This window comes from Alexandromys fortis, unplaced genomic scaffold (assembly GCF_014885135.2).
Source record: "Alexandromys fortis isolate MF-2015 unplaced genomic scaffold, M_Fortis_MF-2015_v1.1 scaffold_13, whole genome shotgun sequence".
Lineage (NCBI taxonomy): Eukaryota > Metazoa > Chordata > Mammalia > Rodentia > Cricetidae > Alexandromys > Alexandromys fortis.
The window spans coordinates 13,586,353-13,614,200 of NW_026067908.1; the positions used below are offsets into that span (position 1 = coordinate 13,586,353).

At 41.0% G+C, this 27,848-nt stretch overlaps 1 protein-coding gene across 1 annotated transcript; it reads left to right on the forward strand.

The window, feature by feature from the left end:
- Positions 1-24,141, forward strand: Tm2d1 (TM2 domain containing 1). The gene is made up of 7 exons (XM_050136423.1): positions 1-201; positions 2,597-2,670; positions 10,888-10,996; positions 13,411-13,502; positions 17,443-17,516; positions 21,359-21,488; positions 23,820-24,141. Exons 1-6 carry the CDS (start codon positions 35-37, stop codon positions 21,467-21,469), a joined length of 627 nt encoding a protein of 208 aa, XP_049992380.1. The 5' UTR covers positions 1-34; the 3' UTR covers positions 21,470-21,488; positions 23,820-24,141.
- Positions 24,142-27,848: the final 3,707 nt, after the last annotated feature.

Consider the following 27,848-nt stretch of genomic DNA (forward strand, 5'->3'; position numbering starts at 1 on the left):
GCGGAACCGGAAGCGCGAGGACGCGGTGCCCGTCATGGTGGCCGCCTGGCCCGCGGGTCGGGCTTCCCCAGCGGCGGGGCCTCCGGGCCTCCTTCGCACTCTGTGGCTCGTGACGGTCGCCGCGGGACACTGGGGGGCTGCTGCCTCCGGCGCCGTCGGGAGCGAGGAGACGCCCAAGTGTGAGGACCTCAGAGTGGGACAATATCCTCCGGAGAGCCGCCCCTGTCAGGCGCTCAGCAGGACCCGGGGCTGTGGGCTGGGGACCGTGGCCTCGGCGGTGGCCCTAGGGACAATGGACCCCGGGAGGGTTAGCGGGCTGTGGAGACCGAGGGCTGAGCCCTGCGGTCCTTCCCTGGCCCGACCAGTGGCTGGCACTTCCCTTTCTGATGGGCTGGGTTTTTACCGGTGCGCTCGCTTATTCAAACGCACATCCCTGCTTTGTCCCAGGGACTGGGATTGCAAAAATTGATAGACGCCTCCCTGAAAGTTCGCAGGTGTCAAGGGAGACAAATATTACGAGGGAGCCAGTGGTGCATGTTTCTCGTTTGTCGTTAACGTTACACGTATCACCTCCAGCCATCCCCAGATGAACTGCCAGGCAATTGTGATCTTAGACCAATTATCATTTTATGTTTTAAAATAAGAGATCCCCTCAGATGTTTTAAAATGTAATACTTATATTAATATTTTGTGAGAATCTCACCCAGAGGAATTTGAATATAGTCACAGCGACTTTTCGACCTCCAACTCCTTTCAGACCCGATTCAACTGTCCCACTCCCTCTTAACGCTCCCCCCACCAAAAAAAAAAAAAAAAAAAAAACCCTAGGGAGCCAGATCCCTGTTAGAGGTGTGGGCTGTCCACTGAAGCATGCATGACTGACCACGCTCTTAAAACTATGACTGTCTAACTGAGAAGCCATCCACTGGCAATAGTTCCTCAGTTAGGGATGGGGGCTCTTGAATGAGCAAATTATTTATGCCTATTTTCTCATGAATAAAACATGCTGGTATCAGGGACACTCGACTTAAGGGCATTTATATTAATTAGCGCAGCACTTGTGCTGTTATTTACAAATGACAAATCTGAATTAGGATTAGGTAAATTGTCTTATTACAACAGAATTGAAATAGAGGAACAAGGTGAAATGTGTGTTATACTCAAGTCACTGTGTTTGAGCAAAACTGAGTACTGACACAATGCCTCAAACATTTGTCTACAGATGCTCAAACCTGCAGAAGCAAGAAAGACTAGGAAAAATGTTAAAATTCAGAAAATTTTATAGCATCTGCATGCGAATTGAGGAGAGGCATCTATTAGACTTTCACAGGCGATGTCAGAATTTGCTAATCCCAACAAGCACGGAGTTTCTGACATACTGAGTTTGGCCTTGTCTTAGGAAAAACACGAGTGTCCTAAGAAGTGACTGAGCTGTAGAACTCTGCACACTGTCTTCATGGCCTAACTAAAGACGGAATTTCCAGGAGTGACTTAGAAGCCCTAAGAAAGAGTCGGGCCGTGACTAGAGACATCTTGTATGTGCCACACCGACTCCGTTGGAGTGTGAATCGTAACATCTTTAGACAGTAAAACTTGAAAACGTGCTCACTGGTTTCGCACCTAGGAGAGGGGTTGTCAGAAACTTAAAATCCTACTGAAGTCGAAAAACAGCCACCTTCCTGAAGTCAGATGTAAGTGTCCCAGGCTTGGAACCAGGATACCTGGTGTGTCTGCCTGTCTTCCACAGGGCTAGATAAGCCACTCCAAGTTTGACCCTCATCTGTGCCTCTGTGGTATAGGAATAACAGATGGTGTCTTCCTTGCCTCTTTGTGTTACAGGAAATTAAGTGTGAATTGGTTGAATCCAGAGCTCTGGAAACTGATTCGCTCTTAAACTTAAAATAATTTTGTCAAGGTATTTATTTATTTATTTAAGTTTTTTTGAGACAGGGTTTCCCTGTATATCCCTGGCTATCCCGGAACTCAGATCTACCTGCTTCTGCCTTCTGTAGCACTGGGATTAAAGACATGAGACCACACTGCTGGGCAAGATTTTTAATTTGATTGTTGCTTTGTGTTTATTCCCTAATTGTTGTTCTCTGAAGATGGCATCATCTGCTAGAACTTTTGGTAGAAATTTATTTTATACAACTTTTCTATAATAATTTAATTTTCAACTATTATCTAAGTAACACTAAAAGTATATTTAGGTTTGTTTTGTTTTGTTTTGAAACAGGGTCTCTCTCTCAGTTTAGCCCTGGCTGTCCTGGAACTCACTCTGTAAACCAGGCTGACCTTGACCTCGCAGAGATCCACAAACCTTTGCCTCCCAAATGCTGGGATAAAAGGAATGCATCCCCACACCAGGTTTAAAAGTGTTTTTGTAAACCGGGCTGCGGTGGCTAGTTCCAGGACAGGCTCCAAAGCCACAGAGAAACCCTGTCTCGAAAAACCAAAAAAAAAAAAAAGTGTTTTTGTATTTCAATTTGTTGACTAATGCAATAAAGTCTCTATTTTCATGTGAATCAATAGGAGTTATAAGACATTTAAAACACTATGCTAGAAATATAATTCAAATTTCCTTAACTTTTTAAACATATATTTGTAAAGAACCAAAAATAAACGATGCTACCCAAGAACCAGTTAACTGTACAAACTACACAGCTCATGGTAAGATTTCCAGAATCGTTTCTTTAAAATATTTTATAACATTTTACCTACTTCAAAGAATAATGCATAAACCCTAAGGGTAATTATTAAATATGTTTTATGTTGTGTTAGACATGATTGTTCAGTTTTCAGAACAATTTAGATTTGGAAACTGTTTAAAAATTGTAAATATTCAACTAATTGATTAGTTAATTTACTAATTAATTTTGGTGCTTTGGATTGAACCTAGGAATTCTTGCATGCTCTTCCGGAGTTATAGCCAGTCTTACTTTTTAAGTTGAAAAGCAATTTTTCTTAATTTATAAGCTGGGGTGTTTTCTATTATTTAATACTTATTTAAAACTTTAGAATCTGCTTATTTAGCTCATGTCTTTAAATTTTTATTTAAGTTTATTTTTACTTGATATATGAAACATAGCTATTGAACATATTGTATGATGAAATATTTTGGGGTATGTGTATAATACTTAAATCACAATAAGCATATCTTTCTCTTTAAATAGCTTTAGTTTTTTACTTCCCAAGCTTTGTTACAGAAATCTAAATATAGTTCTTTAGTCAGGGTTTTTTTGTTGTTTTGTTTCCATCTCTTTTTAAGACAAGGTCTCACTGTGGAAGCCTTAGATTTACAGAAATCTTCCCGCCTCTGCCTCCCCAGCGCTGGGATTAAAGGTGTGTCCCACCCTGCTGTCTTAGTCACTGCTCTATTGCTACAAAGAGACACGATGGCCAAGGCGACCCTTACTGGGGGCTTCCTTGTGGTTTTACAGGTTTAGTCCATTATCAGGGCAAGGACATGGCAGCGGAGATGGCACTGGAGCCATAGCAGAGAGCTCCATCCAGATCCACAGGCAGAGAGCACATCTAATCCTTCTCAGATAGTGCCACTCCCTGATTATGAAGCATTCAAATATATGAGCCTATGGGGTGGGGTATTTTTATTCAAAGTACCACAGGTGCCCAGCTACTTAGGGCTTTTATATGTTCCATTTTCTTATTTAAAATTTTTGAAAAATTTTATGTGTATGTGTCTGAGTAGATGTATATGTACTATGTGCATGCAGGAGGCTGTGGAAGTCAAAAGAGAGGATTGGATCCCCTGGAACTGGCGTTACCAGTGGGTGTAGGTGCTGGGAATATGCAATACACGTGTGCTGAGGTCAGGAGACCCTGCCCTAGTCAGTTCTCGCCTTTTACCCTGTTCCCAGGTGTCAAGCCAAGGTGACTTGGCAGCAACTGTGCTTACTCACTGAGCCGTCTGCCCACCCTTGGGCGTGTGGTTTGGTTTTTGTTTTTCAAGGTAGGGCTTCTTCTGTGTCGTAGCCTTAGCTGTTCTGGAACTAGCTCTTGTAGATCAGGCTGGTCTCGAACTCACAGAGATCTGCCTGCCTCTGCCTCCCAAGTGCTGGGATTAAAGGTATGCACCACCACTGTCTGGCTGATCATGGCAACTCTTATAAAGCAATCATTTAATTGGGAGTGTGCTTATAGTTTCAGAGGTTTAGTTCATTATCGTGACTGGGAGCATGGCGACACACAGGCAGACATGTGCTGGAGAAGGGCTGAGACTCTGCATTGTGATCAGCAGCAGCAAGAGAGAAGTAGACCTAGGGAATTCTGAAACCTCACAGCCTACCCCAGCATTCTGGAGGCAGAGGTAGGTGGATCTTTGAGTTTGAGCCCAGCCTGGTCCACAGAGCAAATTCTAAGACAGCCAGGGCTACACAGAGAAACCCTATCTCTTAAAAGAAAAGAGAAAAAATTATAATTAGACTAAAAAACTACTGTTTTGTCTTTTGAAGACCTGACTTTAGATAGTCTGCAGACAGAGCTAAAAGGCTGTCTAACAAGGAAATGTGTCCCACATGTGTTAGTTTTTTGTCACTGGGATAACATATCTGAGATAAAAAATGAAATGAGGAAAGGTTTGTTTTTGATTCATGGTTTTGGAAGTTTCAGTCCATGACTGGCTTATAGTGATATTTTGTTTTGTAACAAATAAAGCTTTTCTGAAGATCAGAGTGCACAGCTAAACCACTAGTTAACCATAGAGGTCAAGCAGTGGTGGCACACACCTTTAATTCCAGCACTTGGGAGACAGAGTCAGACGGATCTCTGTGAGTTCAAGGCTACCTTGGGCCATGTAAGATTGAGGTTGTCTATAAGAGAAACAGAGCTCACACAGAGGTGGTCCCAGAGCTTGGTATCATATCATACACCTTTAATCCCAGCACTAAGAAGGTAGAGACAGGAGTGATATGTCTGGGTGGAGAGAGGAATATAAGGTAGGAGGACATAGAAGCTCAGATGCAGTCTGAAGATTCAGTCTGAGGCTACAGTCTGAAGTTTCATAGAGCATTCAGTCTGAGAACTCCTGAAGACAGGATCGCCCTTTTGGTGTGATGTAGAAGTAAAAGCTAATGGCTGGTTGTTGCTTTTCTGATCTTCGGGGAAGCTTTATTTGTTAGATTACAAACAGTATCACTACACTGGCTGGCTCCCTTGCTTTTAGGCGTGTGGTAAGACAGAAACACTATAATGGAAAGGCTTGCTGGAGGAAAATTGCTCATCATTTTGGTAGCCAGGAAGCAAAGAAAGGACAGGCTAGAGATAAGGATAGTCAAAGCCATGCCCAGTGACCTATGTCCTCCACCGGGTCCCACCCCTTGGATCCCTAAGGAAGCCTGACACTGAGCTTACATTAAACTGTTGGACTTTAGTTTTGCTTTGATTTGTGACTGTGGCCTGATTCCTTCCTCTTGGAGTAAGAAAGTAGCTTATGTCTGATTTTACAGGGACTTGCAGTTGAGATGTTTAGGGTATTTTAGACTATGTTTATTTTAGAGACAGTATTTATTTGACACAGCTAGAGTCAGTTTAGAAGAGGGACTCTCAGTTGATAAAATGCCCCCACCAGATCGGCCTATGGTGATAATGGATATGGGAAGGCCCAGTTCTCTGCGGGCCGTGCAGGGTGAGCAAGCCCTGAGGAAGAGCTGTAAGCAGCGCTCTTCATCGACTCTGGATCAACGCCTGCCTCCAGGTTACGACCCTGCTTGAGTTCCTGTTCTGACTTCCCTCAGTGGTGGGCTGTGCTGTGGAACTGTAAGCTGAAGTCAGCCGTCTCCTCCCATGTTGATTTTGGTTGGTGTTTTATCTCAGTGGACACTCTTAGCTGAGACAGTGGATGTGAAAGTGCAGCCGCACTCATGCCACAGCCCATATGTGGAGCTCATGGGCAGTTTTGTAGCATTGGTCCTAACCTTCCATCTTTATGTGTGCTCTTGAGGCTCGGAATTTGAAATTGAAATCAAAGTGTTTCCAGATCCCTGTGCTCTCAGACTCTAGAGTACAATTATTTCCTTTTCCTCCTTTCACATTTCTGATGGTAGCCAGTGTGGTCGTTTGAGAGAAAATGGCTCCCAAAAGAAGTGGCACTATTGGGAGGTGTGGCCTTATTGCAGTAGGTGTGGTTTGTTGGAGGAAGTGTGTTACTATGGAGCTGTGCTTCAAGGTCTCATATGTGCTAAACTCACACCCAGTAAGACAGGCCACTTCCTGTCGCCTGCGAGATATAGGACTCTCAGCTAATTCTCCAGCACCATATCTGCCTGCCCTCCTCCATGTCCCACTATGATGTTGATGGACTGAACCTCTGGAGTGTAAGCAAGCCACCTCAGTTGAATGTTTTCCTTTATAAGAGTTGCTGTGGTCTTGGTGTCTCTCCAGAGCAATAGAGGCCCTAACACAGCCACAGATCCTTATCATTCCTTGTCTAGCAACTGGACCAACTCAATCTTTGCTTCCACCTCCATACAGCCATCCTCCCTGTGTGCCTTCATATCCTCCGTCCATGTATCCAGTTTTTTTTGTTGTTTTGTGTGTGTGTTTGTGTGTTGGTTTTATTTTTGTTGTTGTTTTGCCTCTTTTGAGACAGTATTTCACTATGTAGCCTTGACTAGTGTAGCTCTCACTGTGTAGACCAGGCTGGTCTTGAACTCACAGAGATCCATCTGCCTCTCTGCCTCCCCAGTGCTGGCATTAAAAGTGTGTGCCACCATGCCTGGCCATTTTCTTTTTTATATAAAAGGTTAGTACCTACTCTAATAATGTTATCTTAACTTGATAACTCTGCCAAGAACCTATTTCCCAAATAAGGTCCTATTTTTAAGGCATAATTTAGTCTATAACAAATGCTATTATATATGTATTTTTTTTAAATGGGAGGTTTGTTTGTTTGTTTTTCTAAAAACAGAGTCCCTCTATGTTGCCCTAGCTCTCCTGGAACTCACTTTGTAGACCAGGCTAACCTCGAACTCACAGTAGATCCACCTGCCTTGCCTCCCAGGTGCTGGGATTAGAGCATGCGTCACCACCACCAAGCAGAAATAAGATTTCTTAATTTTACAAAAGATCCTTTTCAAAGATGGTGATGAACATCAAATTTTCAATTTTATTTTAAATAATACTATAGCATTGTAATTTTAATACAGAATTTAATGTGCTGGAAACTACATTTTTCCAGCTATTTAAATTCATAATGAAAAATTTCAAATGTCAGATATGTGAAGCTTTAAAAATGATTTAGGAATGAATGATGAGAGCAAAAAATTTTTTCTTTTTTTTTGTACGGGGTTTCTTTGTGCAACAGTCCTGCTGTTCCCGGAACTCACTTTGTAGATCAGGCTGGTCTCAGACTCAGTGAGACCCACCTGACTCTGCTTCCCAAGTACTTAGATTAAAAGCGTGTACCACCACTGCCTGGCTGAGAACAAAACTTTTTGAAGAGTATCAATCTCAATTTGAGAGGGGTTCATGTAGAGTAGACTGGTCTTGAGCCAGGAGAATGGCTTTGAACTTCTGATCTTCTTGCCTCTGCTTTCTGGGTACAGGGGTTTGCAGGGATATGCTACCACGTTTGTTTTGTTAACATTGGATTGGATAATTCATGGTTTGGGGTTCTAGTGGTGTCTGTGGCTACTGTCTGCCATGCTAGTAGCAGCTCTCCTGTGGTAATTACCAAAGTGCCTCCAAGAATTACCTGATACCTTCTGGGGAGCAAAATCACCTTAATTAAGAATTATTGATCTAGAGGGCTGGGGAAATAGCTCAGCGGTTAAGAGCACTGACTGTTCTTCCTAAGGACTGGGGTTCAATTCCCAGCACCCACATGGCACCTCACAACTGTCTGTAACTCCAGTTCCAGGGGATCTGATACCTTCATACCAATGCACAGAAAATAAAGTTAAATAAATTATTAAAAAAAAGAATTGTTGATCTAAGCCAGACATGGTGGCTCACACTTATAAACAATTCTAACACTTGGAGCCTGAGGCAGGAGGATTATGAGTCTGGTTGCAGATTGGTATCTTATCTCAAGAAGTAAAAACCAAAAGACATAAAATTACTGATCTATCCATGTGTAGTTACCTGCCTATAATTCTGGCACTCAAAGGCTGAGGCCAGCCTGTGGTACATACAAAGATTTAGTATTCTCTTTTGCTCTTTTTCTCTTTTGGAAGACTGAATCAAGGGCCCTGCTCATGCTAGCCAAGTACTGAACTGCTGGTACATTCCCTGCCCTTTGTATACCTGCCTTGTGTATAACTGTCCAAATCATAACAGTACCATGATACTTAAAAACTACAGCATTACTAGTCACCATCGCAGGGTTTTCCATAGCATTAGAACTTAATAACCTTACAACCAACCTCTCACCAAACAAATCCTTACCTGTCAACCTATTCTCAACTTCCCTAGGTTATTTCCCGATAATTATACACGGAATTCTACCCACCAAAACACTCAACATAAGCTTTAAAACAGCCCTAACCCTACTAGCCCTAGTCTTTGTTGAGAAAGCAATTCTACCTTCCATACCTCCACCTTCACAACCTTAAGCAACCAGAAAGGAACATATACCTTGCTGTAATCTGAAGTCATAGTGAAAGTAGCTATATGGAAAAACAATTGTTTTGTGAGTGAGCGTTTTTATTGAAAGCTTTTTCTATTATACTCTGTATCCTTTAAATCATAGTTCAGAACAAGTCACTGCAGTGGGTTACAGGTGAGTTGATGTGTTTTCTTTTTCTTTTTCTTTTTTTTGTTTTTTTGAGACAGGATTTCTCTATAGCTTTGGAGCCTGTCCTGGAACTAGCTCTGTAGACCAGGCTGGTCTCGAACTCACAGAGATCCGCCTGCCTCTGCCTCCCGAGTGCTGGGATTAAAAGCGTGAGCCACCATCGCCCGGCTGATGTGTTTTCTTTTAGTTGTGTAATTGTAAAGCTTTGGCCTTAACTACAAGGAGTCTTGATAACAGTCTCTCTTCTTAGCAAAATAGGCTAATGTGATTACTTCTTTACTTTCTTCTCCTTCATTTTATATGATAGTTTTTAATTAAATTGAATCTGTGTCTTTTATCTTGAGTGCCACCTTGATTTATATTTTTAAAGTACATTAAATAAAAATTTTATGGATTGTGTGGTTTGAACTGTGAGGATTCTAAGAAATTTCTGGACATCTCCTAGAGTTTTATGACACTGCTTTCTTTCTTTTTTTTTTTAAAGATACTTATTTTATTTTGAGGCAGGGTTTCTGTGTTTAGTAGCCCTAGCTGTCCTGGAACTAGTTTTTGTGGACCAGGCTGCCCTCGAACTCACAGACGTCTTCCTGCCTCTACCTCACGAGTTAAAGGTGTGCTCCACCACCACCCGTCCATCACCGTTTTCATGTACTACTCTGGCTTCAAAACAAAACAAAGTCTGATTTGTTAAAAGCCTTAGAATAATTACAAACCAAATAGAAAATATTTTCCTTTCATAATAGAGCCATAAAGTCTTTGTGTATTTTATTATCCAGAGTTCTAGTTTTAACATTAAAAAAAAAGTAAACTAAAACCCAGAGAACTATGATTATTGGTGGTAATTATAGAGGTAAATTTTTGCTGAAACTACCCTAAAATATTAGTACTTTTAACATTCACTGAGAGGCTCTGTCTCAGTAGTTGAGTGCATGCCTACCATGCCTTAGGCCCCAGATTCAATCCTTAGTAGCACGTGCACACAGATGTTGAAGAAGAAAATGTTTATTAAGCTAGGCATGGCATCACACGTCTTTAATCCCAGCTCTTGGGATGGGAAGGTGGGGAAATGAAGGGCTTCAATGTCAGCCTTGGCCACGTGCAAGCAATTTGATGCCAGTCTGGGCTTTATGAGACCTGGTCTCAGACAAACAAATAATATATGGCATATAGTTTTATATATTTAACCACAGTGGTCCTGTGATGTAGGTGATCTTAGTGTTATTTTTACCTACAAGGAATTCAAAGGCTGAAAGAGACAAAAATAACCCAGATAAGGTCATCCTTACTTCAAAGTTCTTTACACCAGGAAGCTGTAACACTTTTAGGACAGTGTCTGCCTGGCACACAGTAACATCTGTACTACTAATTTATTGTGTCTTGGGTTGTGAGTGTGGATTGATATGCTGAAATAACACTGTATTAAGACCTAAAAGGAATCAAGACCCAAATATGTTTATGGAAGCCATAAACAGTGTACAGTACAATAGTACCAGTTACTTGCCTTGTTGCTGTGTTGAAATACCTGATAAACCGATAAAGGAAGGAGATATTTTCCCTCATTGTCAGGTGGCACAGGCAGGAGCAGGAGGCAGCAGATGGTTATGTCCACAGTGAGGAAGCAGCAGCGAATGCTGGTGCTCAGCTCACTTTGTCCTCATTTAGGACGGTCTTCCCTAGCGAGGGAGCCTTAATTCAGAGAGTTCTTGACTGTTTCTATTGCAGTCAAGATTAGCCATCACAAGTAATATAAGCTGGAGATATAAACCATAGATTATGTTAAAATAAATTGATAATTGCCAAATATATTGCTAACAAAAATTCAAGTATCTACCTTAGAGCGGAAATTTAAAAAAAAATAATACTTTGCAGTTCTTTTGTTATTAGAGGCAAAGACTGAACTCCATGCACAGATCTAAAACAGTGTGGCAATGTTTATATTATTGTATGAAGAGACCATTATCATATTTGCCTTTCATATCCATGCATTTCATACATATAATACAGTTCTTTAACTTCTAGTCTAGGTTAAAATCTTCTGTCACATATTACAATGGGAAGTAGTTTGTTATAATGTTATAAGTTCTTCTGTGCTTTGCCAATCTTGAGGGAAAAAAATTCACTTTTTCTGTCTTTAGTTCCATGTTTTCCAGCACCCAACATAATTTGTAAAGATTTCAGCGGTAATGAAACACATTTTACTGGAAATGAAGTTGGTTTTCTCAAGCCCATAGCTTGCCGAAATGTGTAAGTACATTACTGAAAATGAAACATGGTGTCTTTTACTTGTCTCAGTGAATGGCACCCATTCTACCCAGTTTTTTAAGCATAGGCATTGTTCCAGTACTTTGTAGTCAGAGGAAGGAGGAAGTTTGAGGCCAGCCTAGACTGTGTGGTGAGACCCTATCTCAAAAACAAAACAAAAGAGAAAAGCCAATCAGAACCTTAGAGTCATTTTCTCATTTCCCCTTAATCTCCATTTTAAGCCTGATTGCTTCTGCTTTCTTAGTATCTGCTGGTTTTCTTCACTTCTTGCTTCTTCTGGTCTCATACTCACCGGGTAGCCAAGATTGATCTTTTGATCCCGATCCCTTGCTTTCATCCTTCAAATGCTGGGATGATGGCCTTGTAGGACCACATGCATTCCCAGTCTCATGCTCAGTATTTCCTGTATGTTTATAAACTGTTTAATCTGTCTGTAGCCTAGAGTTACTTCTATAAATCTACACTGCAGTCACTTTTTCTCGTTGGACTTTCTTGGACCACCAGCTTAGCCTTATTCCCAACTAGCTCTTTTAACTTAAATTAACCTGTTCCTATTCATCTACGTTCTGCCACATGGCTTTTTGTCTGTCCTCCATTCTGTACGTTTGTCTTCCTCAGTGTCTTGCTGCATCTCCTACGGTCCTAAATTCTCTCTCCCCTGGAGGCCTGTCTAGTCTCTCGTGCCTAGCCATCGGTCATTTAGCTCTTTATTAAATCAATCAGAAGACACCTTAGGCAGAGACACATCTTTATAATGTACAAAAGATTATCCCACAGTACCACACCTGTATGTTCAGCTGATTTTTATTTAACACTATTTGGGTATCTTACAGACACCTCAAATTCACACGTCCAAGCTAAATTTTGATTTCCCTCTCAAGAACCACTCATCTGCACTCTTTCCTAACTCCTTCAACTTCCTAATGCTTAGGAGAAACATTGGAGTGCTGTTATTGCTTGTCTTTCTTCCTTTTCATTCCTTTCCTTTCCTTTCTTTTTCATGCCCTAAATTTAACAGATAAGAACATTGAATTGGCTGCGGGATGGTGGTGCATACCTTTAATCGCAGCACTTGGGAGGCAGAGGCAGGTGATCTCAGTGAGTTTGAGGTCAGCCTGGTCTACACAATGAGTTATAGGACAGCCAGGACTGTTACACAGATACACAGAGAAAAATCCTGTCTCAAAAAACAAGAAAAAGAAGAAGAGGAGGAGGAGAAAGAGGAGGAAGGAAAAAGTTGAGTTGAACATACTTTCGAACATATTCAGAACCTGATGATTCTCAGCACTTATTTTGCTATTACTCAGTCACGCCATTATTAATTCTCACCTGAGTATTTGAGGCATTCAATATTTTGTCCTTGTGCTCAAAAAAAAAAAAAAAGATTTATTAGCATATAGTCAGTCCCCAGTTCCTCTCAACAGAGAACATATATTTCCCATACCACTGTTTTTGGGCTTGACTGTATTGCCTAATTTGGCTTAAGGTTAATAGGCGAGAAACATGTAGAGGCTTAAGTGTGTTTATGAGATTCAATTTTCCTTTTGTATTTTGATGAGATAATCCTGAAAAGAACTTGCCCCAGGTGTCAGCCATGTTTTCAGCTTGAGCCTCAGAAGTCTCAGTTTCAGCCTGAGCCTGAAAAGTGAATCTGTAGCCTATAATCAAGTTCCGGGCCCCTCAGCCCAGGTGCAGTCTGTGAGCACACCAGTCTGCGTGTACAGTGTGAGAATAACAGCTTCCTGCTGGACGCCATGGGGTTCGGAGTTTGTTTTTTGATATGCTTGTGACATCGGTCCACCAATACTCCATTGCAATCTGTTTTTAGCATGACAGCCATAGTATCTGAAAGTGTAAAGCAGATCCTGTCACAGCTGGGAATCCTGTGGTAGCTTCCCCACGTCTCAGAATGAGAACTGGAGTTGGTGCACAGGTTCTGCACCCTCCCGCCCCTGCCCTGGTGTGCCCACCCTGACTCCATCCAGCCTTGCAGCAGCTGCTTCTTCCCTCAGAGACTGCCTGGCTTAACTGGTCCTTAGGTCTTTGCTCACACGTCACTATCTCACCACCCAGATTAAGTAGCCCCCAGCGTTCTGGACTTTGTATATACCCTGGTATTCTGGATTCAGTAAACATCCGCTTCCACCTTTTCTTGTTTCTTAATATTTGTAACCTAACAAACTGTACAATGTAAGTCTCTGAGGGACAGGCATCTATGTTGTTTTTATCCATTAATATATACCATAAGCTGAGAATAGTGTTAATTACACAGCCTCCAGAAAACAAATGGGTGAACAAATAATTAATGAATAAGTAGTAACATGCAGGTTGGTTTTCTAAAATGTTCACATGTTAGCAGTGCATGGCTGTGACACTCAGATTTTAATTCTCTGCAGAAATGGCTATTCATACAAAGTGGCAGTTGCATTATCTCTTTTTTTGGGATGGCTGGGAGCAGATCGATTTTACCTTGGATACCCCGCCTTAGGTGAGTATGCTTCTTCCTAAAATGGAAAAAAGAAATAAAATCCTTGTAAAACTTGTTTAGAGTTTTTGTTAAATGAATATATGCTTATGGTTTAAATCTCTCTGTGTTCAAGATACATGTGAGTTGAGTGGGTACATTCTTCTCTTAGTTGAGAGTGTTCAGTTCTGCAGTTGAGCTAAAGCAGGCAATACTGACCTTTCCTGTGTGTTCACCTTTTGGACAACACTTTCGAGGGTGAAGGGTTGTCACTTGACTGGAACTGTTGTGCTATACTAGGCACACAGTGGCTGTGCAGTAAGTGTGTGTGTGTGTTCTTTCTCCCCGAAAGAGTGTCCTTTGCCAGAGTCGTCACTGTTGCCTGAATATAGAAACAACTGCTCTCAGGACAGGTTGGTGTTTTGGTGATCACCATGATCTTGGAAGAGAGTCTGACTTTATCAGCTGTTAAGACCCTCTCCATCCCTCCACCATAGCTGTACATTTCCCTTTTGCCGTGGTTTTTCTAATGCTTAAGGAATCATTTATGTTTGACCATAAGTTTTGTTATGCTTCCTTTTCATATGCTTACCTGTATTTAAGCCTTACAACTCTCTATGTTTATCACCCTCTTTAAATCCTCTTCAGCAGTAGGGAAATTCACCAGAGTGAGGATTTACTGAGCCAAGAGGCTTTGTTGTATTCTGTGACATATTTGTTATAATCTTTCTTTTATAGATAAGGAAATTGTCATGAGATTATGAGATATATCCAAGGATATTTAGCTTAATATGCACCCCAATTTTCTGTCTTTGGAGATCATGCTTTACTTGCTATAAGTTTCTACTTGCATATTGAGCAAATGTAAAGTTTTTGAATGCTCGACTTCCCAACTGTCAACCTAGTCTTCCCATGTTACTACCACAGAGAGCAAAGAGGAGTCCTCCCTGTGGGGTTGGTGCCAGGTATGTTTCTGTTACCTGTGTTTGAAACTTAATGTTACAGTACATAAATAAAAGTCAGTGTTGACTTAGTAAACAAAGAAAATAAAGCTGGGCATGGTGGCACACACCTTTTATCCTAGCAATTGGGAGGCAGAGGCAGTGGGTCTCTGAGTTTAAGGCCAGCCTGGTCTACACTATGAGCTCCTGGATAGCCAGGGCTACATAGAACTTATCTGAAAAACAAAAACAAACAAAAAAGAAAATAGCTACAAGTTGGCAAGATGGGTTACCAGGCACCTAGGTCTTCTACTCTAGTCCATTGTTACTATGACTCTAAGCTGAAGTGAGGTATGATAATACTTCCACCATTATTCTTCTTGCTGAGGAAAGCTTTGGCTATCTGGGCTTTTTTTTGTGCTTTCATACGAATTTTGAGGGTTTTTTTTTTTTTTTTTGTTTATTTTTGTTTTTTCTTTTCTGGAGCTAGGGAGATGGATCAGCAGGTAAATTGCTTTCTGTGCAGGCATGAGACAAGAGTTTGGATCCTCAGCACCTACGTAAAAGCTGGACAAAGCAAGGCATACCTGCAACCCCAAGGAGTAGGGGTAGAAGGGTAGTGGGTTGGGGTGGGATGGACATAAATATATCCCTGGGGCATATTGGCCAGCCAGTTTAGTTGAAATGGTGAGTTCCAGACTCAGCAAGAGACCCAGGTTCAAGAAATAGAACGAGAACCATTAGAGGAAGACACCTGGTGTTGACTTTGTCCTCCACATGTGTACTCATAGTTGAGCAGACTACGTATGCACACACTACACACACATGCAGAGAAACACATGGTTTTGTTGTTGTTTTCTTTCTGTTTTTGTGAAAAACTACATGGTGAGTTTTATTGGGATTATATGGACAATTTGATTATCTTTGGTAAGATGTCGTCTTTCACAATTTTACTTCTTTCAGTCCCTGAGCATAGGATATTTTTCTCTTTTAGTATTTCCTAGTATTTTCTTTAGTGTTTTACATTTTCATTGAACAGGTCATATACTCTCTTGGTTAGACCTATTTAAAAGATATTTCACTTTTTGTTGAGACAGTTGAAAATGGAGTCATGTTGATTTTTTTCTCAACATGTCGGTTACTAAAATGCAGGAAGACTTAATTTTCTATATTAATTTTGGGTAGCTAAGACTGACCTTGAACTTCTAATCTTCCTACTTCCCTTTTGCATATTCTACCATTGTGAGCCACCACAAGTGACTCTGTTAGTTTTGTATACTGCCACTTTTCTAAAACCATTTCTTAGAGTTTTCTGGCTAGAGTGTTTAGGGTTGCTTATGTATAGAATCATACGATCTGTAAGAAAGGATGCTTTTTGATATCTTCATTTTCTATTTGTTCCCCCATTATTTCCTGCTCTTCTTGTCTTACTGCCTTAAGACTTTTAAGTACTGTATTGACTAACACGGGGAAAATGAGCACCCTTGTTTTGTCCCTGAACCAGTGCAAGTGCTTAAATTCTCCATTTCCAATGATGTTGACTATAGTTTTGTCATAAAGTTTTGCCAGCTTTTATTGTGTTGATATACTATCTCCAATCCTAATCTCTTTATAGGACTTTTATCATAAAGGGATGTTGATTTTTGTTAAGACCTTTTCTAAATCTATTGATGCGATTTTGTGATTTCTTATAGTCGGATTTGCATATGTTGAGCCATTCTTGCATTATTGTTATGAAGTCAACTTGATCATGGTGAATAATATTTTTGATGTGTTCTTGATTAGTCTGCATGCATTTTATTGAGCATTTTTGCTTCTGTTCATCAGGGAGATTGATCTTTATTTGTTGTTATACCTTCACCTGGTGGCAGGGTAATATTAGCTTTGTAGAAATAATTCAGATGTGTTCCTTTGTTTTCTGTTTCATGGAATAATTTGAGAAGGATTGGTTTTAAGATTATATTTATTTTATGTGTATGAGTGTTTTGTATGTATATGTACAGTGTATATACCGGGTGTCCTTGGAGGTTAGATCTACTGGAACTAGACTTGTAAATGCTTATGAAACAGCATGTGGGTCTTCAAAACTAAACCTGGGTCATCGTCAAGAGCAGTTAGTGCTCTTAACTGATAAAAAAAATCTTCCCTGAAACCCAAGGACATTTGTAGGGTTAAAGATGTGCACAGCCACTCTTACTATAGAGTTATGAACAGGAGCTTGAAAAATCCAGGATGAATTATAGATATTTGAGTTGATAGTCAAATTTTGGATGTTGTGTATTGTTCTTATTTTTGTATTTTTTTTTCAAGGTAGGTTTTCTCTGTGTAGTTCTGGCTGTCCTAGAACTAACTCTGTAGACCAGCCTGAACTCACAAAGATCCTGTGACCTCTGCTTCCCGAATGCTGGGATCAAAGGCCTTTGCTACCACTGCCTGGCCAGATTTTGGAATTTTAAAGATCATTATTTTTCTTGGACATTTTTGTGGCTTGACAGTATAGATTTGAACTTTCTACTCTGTTCAGTTAAACTTGTATGGCATAATATATTTTGTATGATCAGATCATTAATAAAGGGCTTTGCTACTAAGAGGTATTGTGAAGCTCTGGGGTGCTGAGGGTCTGTTGTTTGTGTTGCTGCAACCCCTGTACCTGCTGGACAGACATACGGAGCTCTACCCCAGGCCTGGATGTGGGTAGATAGAAACATTTTTTTAAAAGAAGTTTTGTAGAATATATATATATACATATATATATATATATATATTTAGTTGCTATTTTTGTTGTTGATACATGATCTAATCTATTTTGTGACTTTCTGTACATGAGGTTCCTTTAAAATGTTCTTGTATTTTTATGTGAAGGTTTGATTTTTTTTTAAGATTCTACTTTTTATCATCATACTATATACAGTATATATACAGAGTTATATACAGTATGTAATAGCTTGGTAGAAAGCTAGAAACATTTTAAATATTTACAAGACCTTCTATATTGTGAATTACTTTCCTTTGTGCTTTCCTAGGCTTGCTAAAGTTTTGCACCGTGGGATTTTGTGGAATTGGGAGCCTAATTGATTTCATTCTTATTTCAATGCAGGTAAGTTAGTTTCAGTGTGGAACATAAACTATAATCAACATGGGAGTTTGGTGCTCCTCTCCTGGTGTATGTGACACTTCAGGTACTTTAGGAAACAAAGGGTGTGTATGCTTTACAGCTTTTCTGGGTTCTAGGCTAAGGGATCAGGTTGCGTATCAGTGAACATTTCTCAAACTGTAGCTCTATAAACCATAGGATACTTATTTCAAGGAGGACTGTATGTTCAAAGGTGACAGTGGATATGGGTTCAAGTGAGTTAGAGATTTCTTTACTGGAGAGTTTCCTGAAATCTTTATAATTTTACAGTATTTTTTTTTTTTCGAGACAGGGTTTCTCTGTGGTTTTTGGAGCCTGTCCTGGAACTAGCTCTGTAGACCAGGCTGGTCTCGAACTCAGAGAGATCCGCCTGCCTCTGCCTCCCGAGTGCTGGGATTAAAGGCGTGCGCCACCACCGCCCGGCTTTACAGTATATTTTGTAGTGAGTCTCTCAGGCAGGTTACAATTATTTCTCTGACTTAGAATTTATTTGCCTGACAGTCATGTTCACCTTGTCAATTACCAAAATAGGATCCATTGATGGGATTTTGGTACACATATGAACATTCTAGAGGCAGAGGTAAGATTTTCTTTAGAAGTATATAGGCATTCTCTACAAATTGCACTCTGCAAATAACAGAAATTGTAATCAGGCTAATTTACTGGATTAACAAAGGAGTGTATGCTGGGTACTCCACATGGTTTCTAGTAGTGGGGATAGCCTCAAGCAAGACCAAATCCAACAGATTTTACATTTTCTACTCGTGAGATGTCTTCTCTGTTTCTCTGTGACAGCCTCACCTTCTCATGCTACAGAGGGTTTGGTGACTGACAGTTTATGAGATGCTGTCCTTAAGCACTTGAAGTGCCACCAGATGTTCCCTGCTAAATACCAAGCTGCTGTGATTGCTCATGAGGCTTCTTCTGTTAGAGGCAAGGATGGCTATTGGCAGACAGCGCTTGGGCAAGCATTTCCAGAGCACCTAGTGTCCTCAGTAAGAGTATCAGTGTGCATTTAAGTCATTATGCCCTTCTTCTCGTTCAGCATTGGCACTCTCCAGGTCCGCTGCTTGCTGTTACTGTCATGCTTTAAAGCCAGTTGCTCTCAGTGATTTTGATTTTGTTATGTGAAAGGGGGCAGCATATGGACCGATTAAACAAGGAAAATATTTGGAGTTTGTTGTTGTTGTTTTTCGATGCAGGGGTTCTCTGTGTTTCAGCCCTGGCTGTCCTGGAACTTGTTCAGTACACCAGACTGGCCTTGAACTCAGAGATCCACCTACCTCTGTCTCCTGAGCACCAGGATTAAAGGTGCAAATGTTTGATTTGTTAGTTGGACTTTTCTGACTTTATACACAAGCCACATGTCTACCCAGATATTGTCTCCAACCTTGGAACTGGTATAGACTTGAAGAGCCAAAGGCTCCTATGCACATGGGTGTTAGGATCGACTTCTCTTTTTAAATGAAGATGCAATGAAGTTAGGTTTTATTAGTATTATTCAAATTAAAATATCCAAAATTCAATACTCCTTGTTTGTTTTTATTTTGAGACAGTATTACACAGCATAGGCTAACCTTGAACTCCTGATCTTCCTGTCTCTAACTCTAGAGTGCTGGGTTAGATTAGGCAATGCTAGTTTTTTTGGGGTTTGTTTGTTTGTTTGAGTTTTTTGTTTGTTTGTTTGTTTTAGAAAATAGTTTGATTGTATTGAAACCTCCTCTGTTTGTACATAATCAGGGGTTCAAACCAGCATCACTAATGTGCAAACCTGTGAGACAGAATAATTACAGATCAAACAAGGGAGAAGCTAGAAGTAGTGGCTTATTAGGCAGTGTTTGTCTCCCTTTAGGACCTTAGTGTATTGAGCTGCTAGAACAAAACACCTTAGAATGGGTCATTTATTTTATTATTTTATACATAGCATCCATAAATGTCAGACAAGTTAATTTACTCTTGAGGAATTAAGTCAACATGCGATAGCAGCAGCTGACGTGGTGTCTGGCTATGTAAGAATTAGTTGAATCCACACTAGAGGAAGCTCCCTGTTGGCAGGGATGGTATCTTAGTCGCTGTTACCTGCAGAATGCCTGGGGCCTTCCTGAAATAGAGAAGGAATTAAGTGTTTGTTGAGTTGTTTTTGTTTTTATGAGATGGGTTCTCATTTATGTAGCCCTGGCTGGCTTCAAGATCTTGTGTTCAAGATCTGGGTTTCCCTGCCTCAGAGCCCAACCCCAGATATCTGGGACTTATAGCCGCATACTTTTGCATTCAGCCTTTTTAGGTTTCGAGGTTGAATGAACTGTTTATTAATTTTTTAAAACTGAAGTATTTTTTGTTTTTATCTTTTAGATTTATGAGTGTGAGTGTTTTCCCTGCACGTATGTATGTGTACCACGTGTGTGCCTGGTGCTCTCTAAGGTTAGAAGAGGGTGTCAGATCCCTGGGCACGGAGCTGTGAATGGTTTGAACTACCATGTAGGTGTTAAGTCCCCAAAGCCATGTCCTCTGCCTGAGCGGCAACTGATCGTAACTGCTGTGCCATCTCTGCAGACCATGTTTGTTTATTTTTGTGAGAGAGTCTTTCTGTGTGGATCTGGCTGGCCTTGCACTGTTGGAATCCCCTTTCTGTTCTTCTCCAGGAGGACAGGTTCACATCTCAGCAGCCAGCTCTGCCATCACTGAAGTGAGAAGTGCTAATGAGAGCTTTCTTTAGTTGTACAACCCTTAGAAGAGTATTTTTAAGTCTGTACCCTCTGTATATTTTTAAATTGACATTTAAGTGTTCCATCATAAATTTGAATAGCTGCATAGGATGTCATTTCAAATATTGACATGTTTAAATAAAACTGTTACATCAATTTTTAAATGTACCCAACAGACTATAAATACCACAAATTTTAAATGTCAGTTACTGTATAAAGAAAGGAATATACTCTTACAAACTATAATAATTTTTTTACTTAAAATATGAAATGTTTTTATGTAAAGGTTCTGGAAAAACGAGATAATTGTAACTGGCGTTCAGGGTGACACAACCTTGACTGGTAGAGATGCATACTGGGCGTTTGGAATGAACCCATCCCAGCACACTGTGGGCCCCAAACATTTTGCCAGACTGTTTTATTTCTTCCCACATGAAAACGTTCCCGCCCCCACCCCCGATCAATAAACTCTAATAATTATCAGAAGTGTTCTTTAAATACCCCTTTAAACATCTTAGAAACAACAGCCAACCCTGACATACTGACAGAAACTTAGGAAACTCTTTTCCACACAGTTAATTACCACAAAGTACTGTATTATGTGCGGTCCCTTGGTAGCCATCTTTTTATTCTAATAGTCTAATCTGAAGTTGCATATGCAGGCTCCTCATTTAGAGCTACTCCTATGATGTGGGAATGCTGGCTCTCATCCCTTCATCTGTAAATATCTAGCCATAGTCATAAGCCACAAACAGGCCAGTGAAAGTCCCTTCCTGGAACTGGTGTGTGGATAGTGAGGGAGAGAAGTATTTTGGAGAAGGCTGTGGGAATACATGATGCTGGCATTGGTGGCCTGCAGGGAGAACAAAAGCAGAGCATAGCGTGGGGAGGCCAGAGTAAGGGGCACAGAATGCAGACTGGAACCCAGTTCTTCTCACCCCTTTTTATCCTGGGAGCTCTCTGGGTCTTTTTCCGCTTCACCTACTTTGTTTTTATTTTTTTGTGTGTGTCTACTGAAATAATTTTATTGCCTACTAATAAAAGTAAACTCATATCTTTTGTAAAGGAAAAGGGCTAACTTTAAATTTTCGTCTTTTCTAGATTGTTGGACCTTCAGATGGAAGTAGTTACATTATTGACTATTATGGAACCAGACTTACAAGACTCAGCATTACTAATGAAACATTTAGAAAAACACAGTTCTACCCATAAGTGTTTGAGAAGAGGATCAGTAAGTGCATATCTGTCTCACTTTAATTCTGTGTTTCTCATGGACTTTTGAGGTGGTGGGAGCATAGGAAGATTTCAGAGATCATTTAGTGCTCTAAGCCCCCCACTTCCTGTATCAGCGAATTCAGGTCCACGTCTGTGTGTCCTCAGTCCACTGACAGCATTCTTATGCTGCTCAAGCTCTCGCAGTTTCCTGTCAGACTCCTTGCTTTCAGAGAATACTGTTTTCAGCAGGAAAATATTGTATAGTGGTTACGGTGAGGTGTGCTGTACATGTTTCTCCATGAAGTGCTTTCTGCTGTCCCTCTCTTTGGACCAAGATAGTCGTTTCAGTTTTGATTTGGTTTTGAAAAGTGTTTTTCTCCTCCTCCTCCTCCTCCTCCTCCTCCTCCTCCTCCTCCTCCTCCTCCTCCTCCTCCTCCTTCTCCTTTCTCTTCCTCTTCCTTTCTTTTCCCCCTCCTCTTCTTCCTCTTCCTCTTCTAATTTCACACCTGTATGTACGTTCTGGTCTGGTCACATTCACCTCTCCACCCTCTGTTACCTACTTCCCACCCCCACTGCTCTGCCTCTCTCCTCATTCACCTCTCTACCCTCTCTTACCTACTTCCCACCTCCACTGATTTGCCTCCCTCCTCCTAACAGTTCCCCTCTCATTGTCACATCTTCTTGCTTCTGTTTTGTGACACATTGGATGAGACACCAACCACTGGGACAGGGGTTATTACCAATAACTGCACTGCTGAGAACAAAGACTCCCCCATCCTATCAGCCATCAAGTGCCAATAGCTCTTCTGGGAGGAGGCTCTTTTCCCATCAGTGACTAAATGTTGATGGCCTGTTTCTTTTCTTTTTTGTTTTCAATGCTGGGGATTGAACCCTGTGCCTATCCCATGCCAGGCAAGTTCTCCACCACTGAGCTCCATCCCTGTCCTGTTTCTTGGTTTTTCCAGATAGATACCATAGAAAGTTTAGAGTGACCTAGAACTTGCTATGTTTCCTAGCATGACCTCAAGCTCCAGGTTCTCTTGTTTGCACCTACCGAATAAGATTATAAGTTTGTGCCAACACTCTAATATTAATAGTGTTCTTAACCTTCCCTTTCTTCTTCCTTAAATTCAAAAGATGGAACACCTAAACCCTCACTCCTTGTAAGTACCAAAGATTGGCTCTACCCATGAAGTTACTAACAGGTTTCAGTCTTTAGTAGGTCTCCCAGCTAGAACGAGAGGTGCTGCAGTCTTCCTGGTTGATATCTGCTACTACAAAGATTTAGTCCTTTAATATGTCACTCTAGTTAATAATTTTCCAGTGCTGTCTGGTTGTTCTCAGAAGGACATGGGTAGGTCAGGAAACCTGTTTCCTGATACATTTGATCTCTATAATGGAGAAGTATTGTAAAGCATGTGGGTAGCATGTATGGCACATTTTACATTAAACCCACCTTCAGCTGGCTAAAGAAAGGTAGGTTGGATGTCCAGACCCCGTCATAGAACTCCATCTCAGAGACATTGTTCAGTGTGTTGTCGTGTATAAACAGAACATAACACATAAGTTTGCCTAACAAGTAGATTATTTTTCTTATATTGAAATTATTGAATATATATTGTTATAGGATTGAATAGTGACCATTATGGCAAAATACAAAACTGACTGTCTAAAAAGTTTCCAAATTTTCACTGTAGTCAAGACTGGCCTGAAGCTTACTGTGTGGCCTAGGCTAGCCTCAAACTCTTCATTCTGCCATCCAAGCTTCCTGAGGACTCGGGTAACAGGCATAAGCCTCCATACTTGGTTTCAAATCCTTTCTTATAGAGCACCCAGTGCTCTCCCAAAGGACTTGAGTTTACTTCCAAGTAGCCAACTTGGGTGGTTCATAGCTGCCCATGTCTCCACTCCAGGGTTTCTAATACTGTCTTCTGAACCCTTAGAGAAGCTGCAGTTGCATGAGTACCCGCCCACATGCAAATATATAATTAAAAATAAAGTAATGGTGTACCTGTGGAAGTCTGGTCTCTCCCACCGTGTGCATTCTGGAGTTTGAACTCACCTCATCCTGGCTTGGTGGCCAACACCTTTACCCACTGAGTACCCACCTTTAGCACTTCTCCCTCCCACCCTTGTGATCTTTTTTTATAGCATATAAAACTACTGTAAGAGTAAGGGAAGATGTCTTGAGCAGATAAAGTGTTCAAGTGTCCATCCTGACCTAGGCGCACTGCCTAGCATGCCTAAGGCCACATTGCATCCCCAGCTGAAAAGAGAAAGAAGCAGAAATGTGTCTGTGTAACCTCATGGGAGCATTGTTTAACTTTCTTTTCCTTTTTTGTTTTAGGATTTGAGCCTCCTTGATTTCAATAGAGAGCCCCGTCTATGTGGAATTCCAGATTTTCCTTTTCCTTAAGTACCACTTTTGGGTGTGGATGATGTTTTGGTGTGTGCTCAATTTTGATTTGTTGATTTAGCTAAAAGTATTATTCCTAGATTTATTTAATAGTCTTTCTCAAAAATCAGTATAATAGTTTTTCGTGGGCTTCTGTCTCTATGAGATAGCGACCTTATTCCTGTTACTGTTATTGTTTTACTGTACTGTCCTTTACATGTCATGTGTCATTTTTATTTGTGAAAAATAAAAATTGTAACTTATTGACATTTTATTCCCCTGTTATTAAGAAAACCTTCTTATCATCAAACAAAACTGTCTTCCACATTGTGATCCTTTGAAGTAGTCAGTTCATGGTGTGAACAAGCAGGGTTTATACTGGTTGGGGCTACAGTGTCCTATGTGTTGGCCCACTGGGATGCTGCAGCTTTTAGTTCTGTGTTGTATGATGCCCTGGGAGCTGAGGATCATCAGTCCAGGGACTGGAAGGCACGTGGATACTTCTTGTCTCTGAGATGTGAACTTTGTCTATTTTGCTTGGAGAGTGACACACCAGCTATGGAAGGCCAGGTATGACTACTCCAGCTTACTGCAGTTACAGCTGACACTGGGTGAACCGGGTGGGAGCTCCAACTAGATGATTGCTGTCTGCCATCTGTAAACACTGCCAGGCAGGTGCCAGCACACTGGGGTCTGAAGGAAGCAGCCCCTGTGTGTTAGTGCCTAGTTTTCTTACCGTGTAAGAGGGGCTTTACGAAGATGAAATCCTTTAATTCTAGCACTCAGAAGGTAGAGGCAAGAGATTTCTGATTTTGAGGCCAGTCTGGTATACAGAGTGAGTTTTAGGACAGCCAGGACTACACAGAAGCCCTATCTCAAAAACAAACAAAAAAACAAACAAACAAAAAAAAACCAAAAAAACAAACAACAACAACCAAAAAAAGGGATGAAAATGTTACCTTGATTTCTGCATGAGCATTGTTGTCATTAATTTGACTGGGAGAGCTAATATTTGCCTTTTTTTTTAAAGGGAGAATCTCATAGCCCAGGTTGGCCTTGAACCTACTGTGTAGTCCAGGATGACCTTGAAGATGTAATACACCTGCCTCCACCTCCCAAGTGCTAGGATGATCATATCCACCATCATACCCAGTTTATGTGGTGCTGGGGATCAAGCCAGGTCTTCATGTATGTAGACAGGTACTCTACCTGCTGGGCTACATTCCTCGACCCCAAAGCAGGCACGTCTCAAAGTGTCTGTTTCAATACACTGTATTACAAAGAGTTGTTGACTTTCTTTTCAGTGCAGTTCCATGACAACACTTTTGTCTATTTGTTGCATTATATATGTAATGTGTTTACAGATGTTTCTTCTGTTACTCATTTTTATCTCTTCAAGTTTGTCAGTTTTTCCTTTTGTCAAACATTATTTCATCATGACTGTCTATTAGTATGTATGAATTTTATATGATTACCCTAGCTTTTAAAGTAGTGAGCAGAATTATGAGGTTCATTTACTCCTAATCCCTCAAGAGTAAATGGAACGAACCCCTTCCATCCTACAGAAACATCTAGTGCCCTGTAGTGGTCATTTACAGATGCACCTGAAAGGGTTAATACTGTTTCCAGGAATAACTGTACCCAGACACTTTGTTCTTAGTCCCAGCTTTTGCTTTTATTATAAAAGGTCAAGTCCTAGGTAATTTATAAGACGCAGAAGTCACTTTTTCACAGTGCTGGGGGCTTGGAAATTGAATATTGAGGTGCTGAACTGTATCATGCCATGGCAGGGAGAGAACAAGTAAACAAACTCAGGTTTCCCACCCTCCTGACTTCATGATCCCTACTATACCCCAAAGGCTTTACCAATATACTACCATATATACTATCCATACTCTACCAAGTAAGTGAGTTTGGGGAAGAATTGAAGTGATAGGACCACATAAATAAACTAAAGCACCTTCTTAGATGTCACAGACTTTGAGACCTCAGCCAGCATTTATTCACAGGTCCACAAAGACCATAAGAAATACAAATTTATGAGCATGGTTTGTTTTACACAAAATTTTATTCCCTCTCTTCCTCCCTCTCTTCCTTCTTTTCTTCGTTCCATACACTGTCTGTCCGTCCATTTGCTATCTGCCTGGTTGCCTTCCCTTCCTTCATCCCCTCCAAGTCCTGCATATCCACCAGGGTCTTGTGCATTCTCGATGAACACCGTGCCCTTGAGCTGCATCCTTAGGTCTTCCCACCTTATTTTAACCTAAATGCATAAGAACATGTCAAGTAGTTTGTTAGGTACCCAGAAAGCTAAAGAATTTATTTCTGTTTCTTTTAGGAATTTTCATTGTATTATACAGAGCTACTGGAGACCATCTTCATTGCAAATCTGCAATGTGCTTTAAGCTTATTCCCCTCACAGCCACTGCCCTGACCACGTCACTCCCTTCCGTTAGTTTTCTTTGTTTCTCTGGTCTAGTGGTTCTCAATGCTGCGGCCCTTTAATATACTTCCTCACGTTGTGGTGACCCTTACCCATAAAATTATTTTCATTGCTGCTTCATAACTGTAATTTTGCTACAGTTATGAATCATAATGTAAATATATTTTCTGATGGTCTTAGGTGACCACTGTGAAAGGGTTCTTCAATCTGGGGTCACGACCCACAGGTTGAGAAACAGCTGCTCCAGATGGTGTCTCATCCGTACATAAGAGAAAATGTGAGCTCTGTTTTTTAAATGTAATCTTTGTGTGTGTTGTTTTTGTATGTGTGGTGTGTCCGAGGGTGTTTGCACACCACATGTGTGTAGAGGACAGGGTAAGATGCTGCGTGTTCTGTATCGCTTCCCACCCTTTTGCTTTGGGATGGGCTGTCACTGAACCGGAAGCTCACTGTTATGTCAGAAGATCTACGTGTCCTAGTGTGGGGGTTGCTGGACTCAAGTCTGTGTCCCGCTGTCCTGGAGGTTCCAGGACAGGTCCTCGTGCTCTCAGAGGAAGCCACCTCTCCAGCCTCCCACGCCTCGTGGTTGTAAGGATCCCACATCTTCCCACACACTACTTCTCTGTTTATGTACAAACAGGCTGGTTCCCTGACCGAGCTGTTGTGAACAGTGCTGCAGTAAAATGGGTGTGCGCTTTTCCTTGTGATTTGCTGACGTGGGATTTCTGAGTAATACTTGGGGGTGGTGTAGCTGCATCACATAGCAGGCCTATGTGTAATTTGTGGGGATTCGCCATATCGATTTCCACAGTGAACTCACTTATATTCCCAGCAGTGGGTAAGGGCTGCTTTTTGTCCACATCCTCACCATCTTTAGTTGTTTGTTTGTTATTATGACTGCTAAAGCATCTTATAGCAAGAAACCAGCAAGGGAGAAAGTGAGTTCTGAATCCAGGCCTCCCTTTCAAAAGGCGCATGCCTAGGGCCGCCCTGTGTTTCTTCCCTTCGCACGCATTAGCCAGCAACCCTTGCACTTTTTCAAAACTATTCACAAAACTGATGCATCTGCTGAAGAACTTTGGAAAACACTGTTTCTGTAGTTTGTTATGCATGCTTACACATTTTTCTCACAGAAATGATACACTCTGCACACTTTTATGACAGTTTCACCTTGTAAAAAATTTTGTCTCAATATTTTGATTTGTATTTTATGTTTATATTTATATATAAATAAAGATCTATATTGCACTTATTTTATCTTACATATATATGTGTATGTGTGTTGGGTGTGTGTGTTGCTTACCTGTGGAGGTCAGAGGACAGCCTGCAGGAACTACTTACCTCTCTCTACCATGTGGATCTGGGATTAAGCTCAGACGATCAGGCTTGGCAGCAAATGCCTTTACCCGGTACTCACAGAACCATCTGGCCAGCCCTCAATAAATACTCTTAAAAAAATTTTTGTTGTTGTTGCTGAGACAGCATCTTACTATTTAGCCCTAACTGGCCTGTGGTTCTATGATGTAGACCAGCCCAGC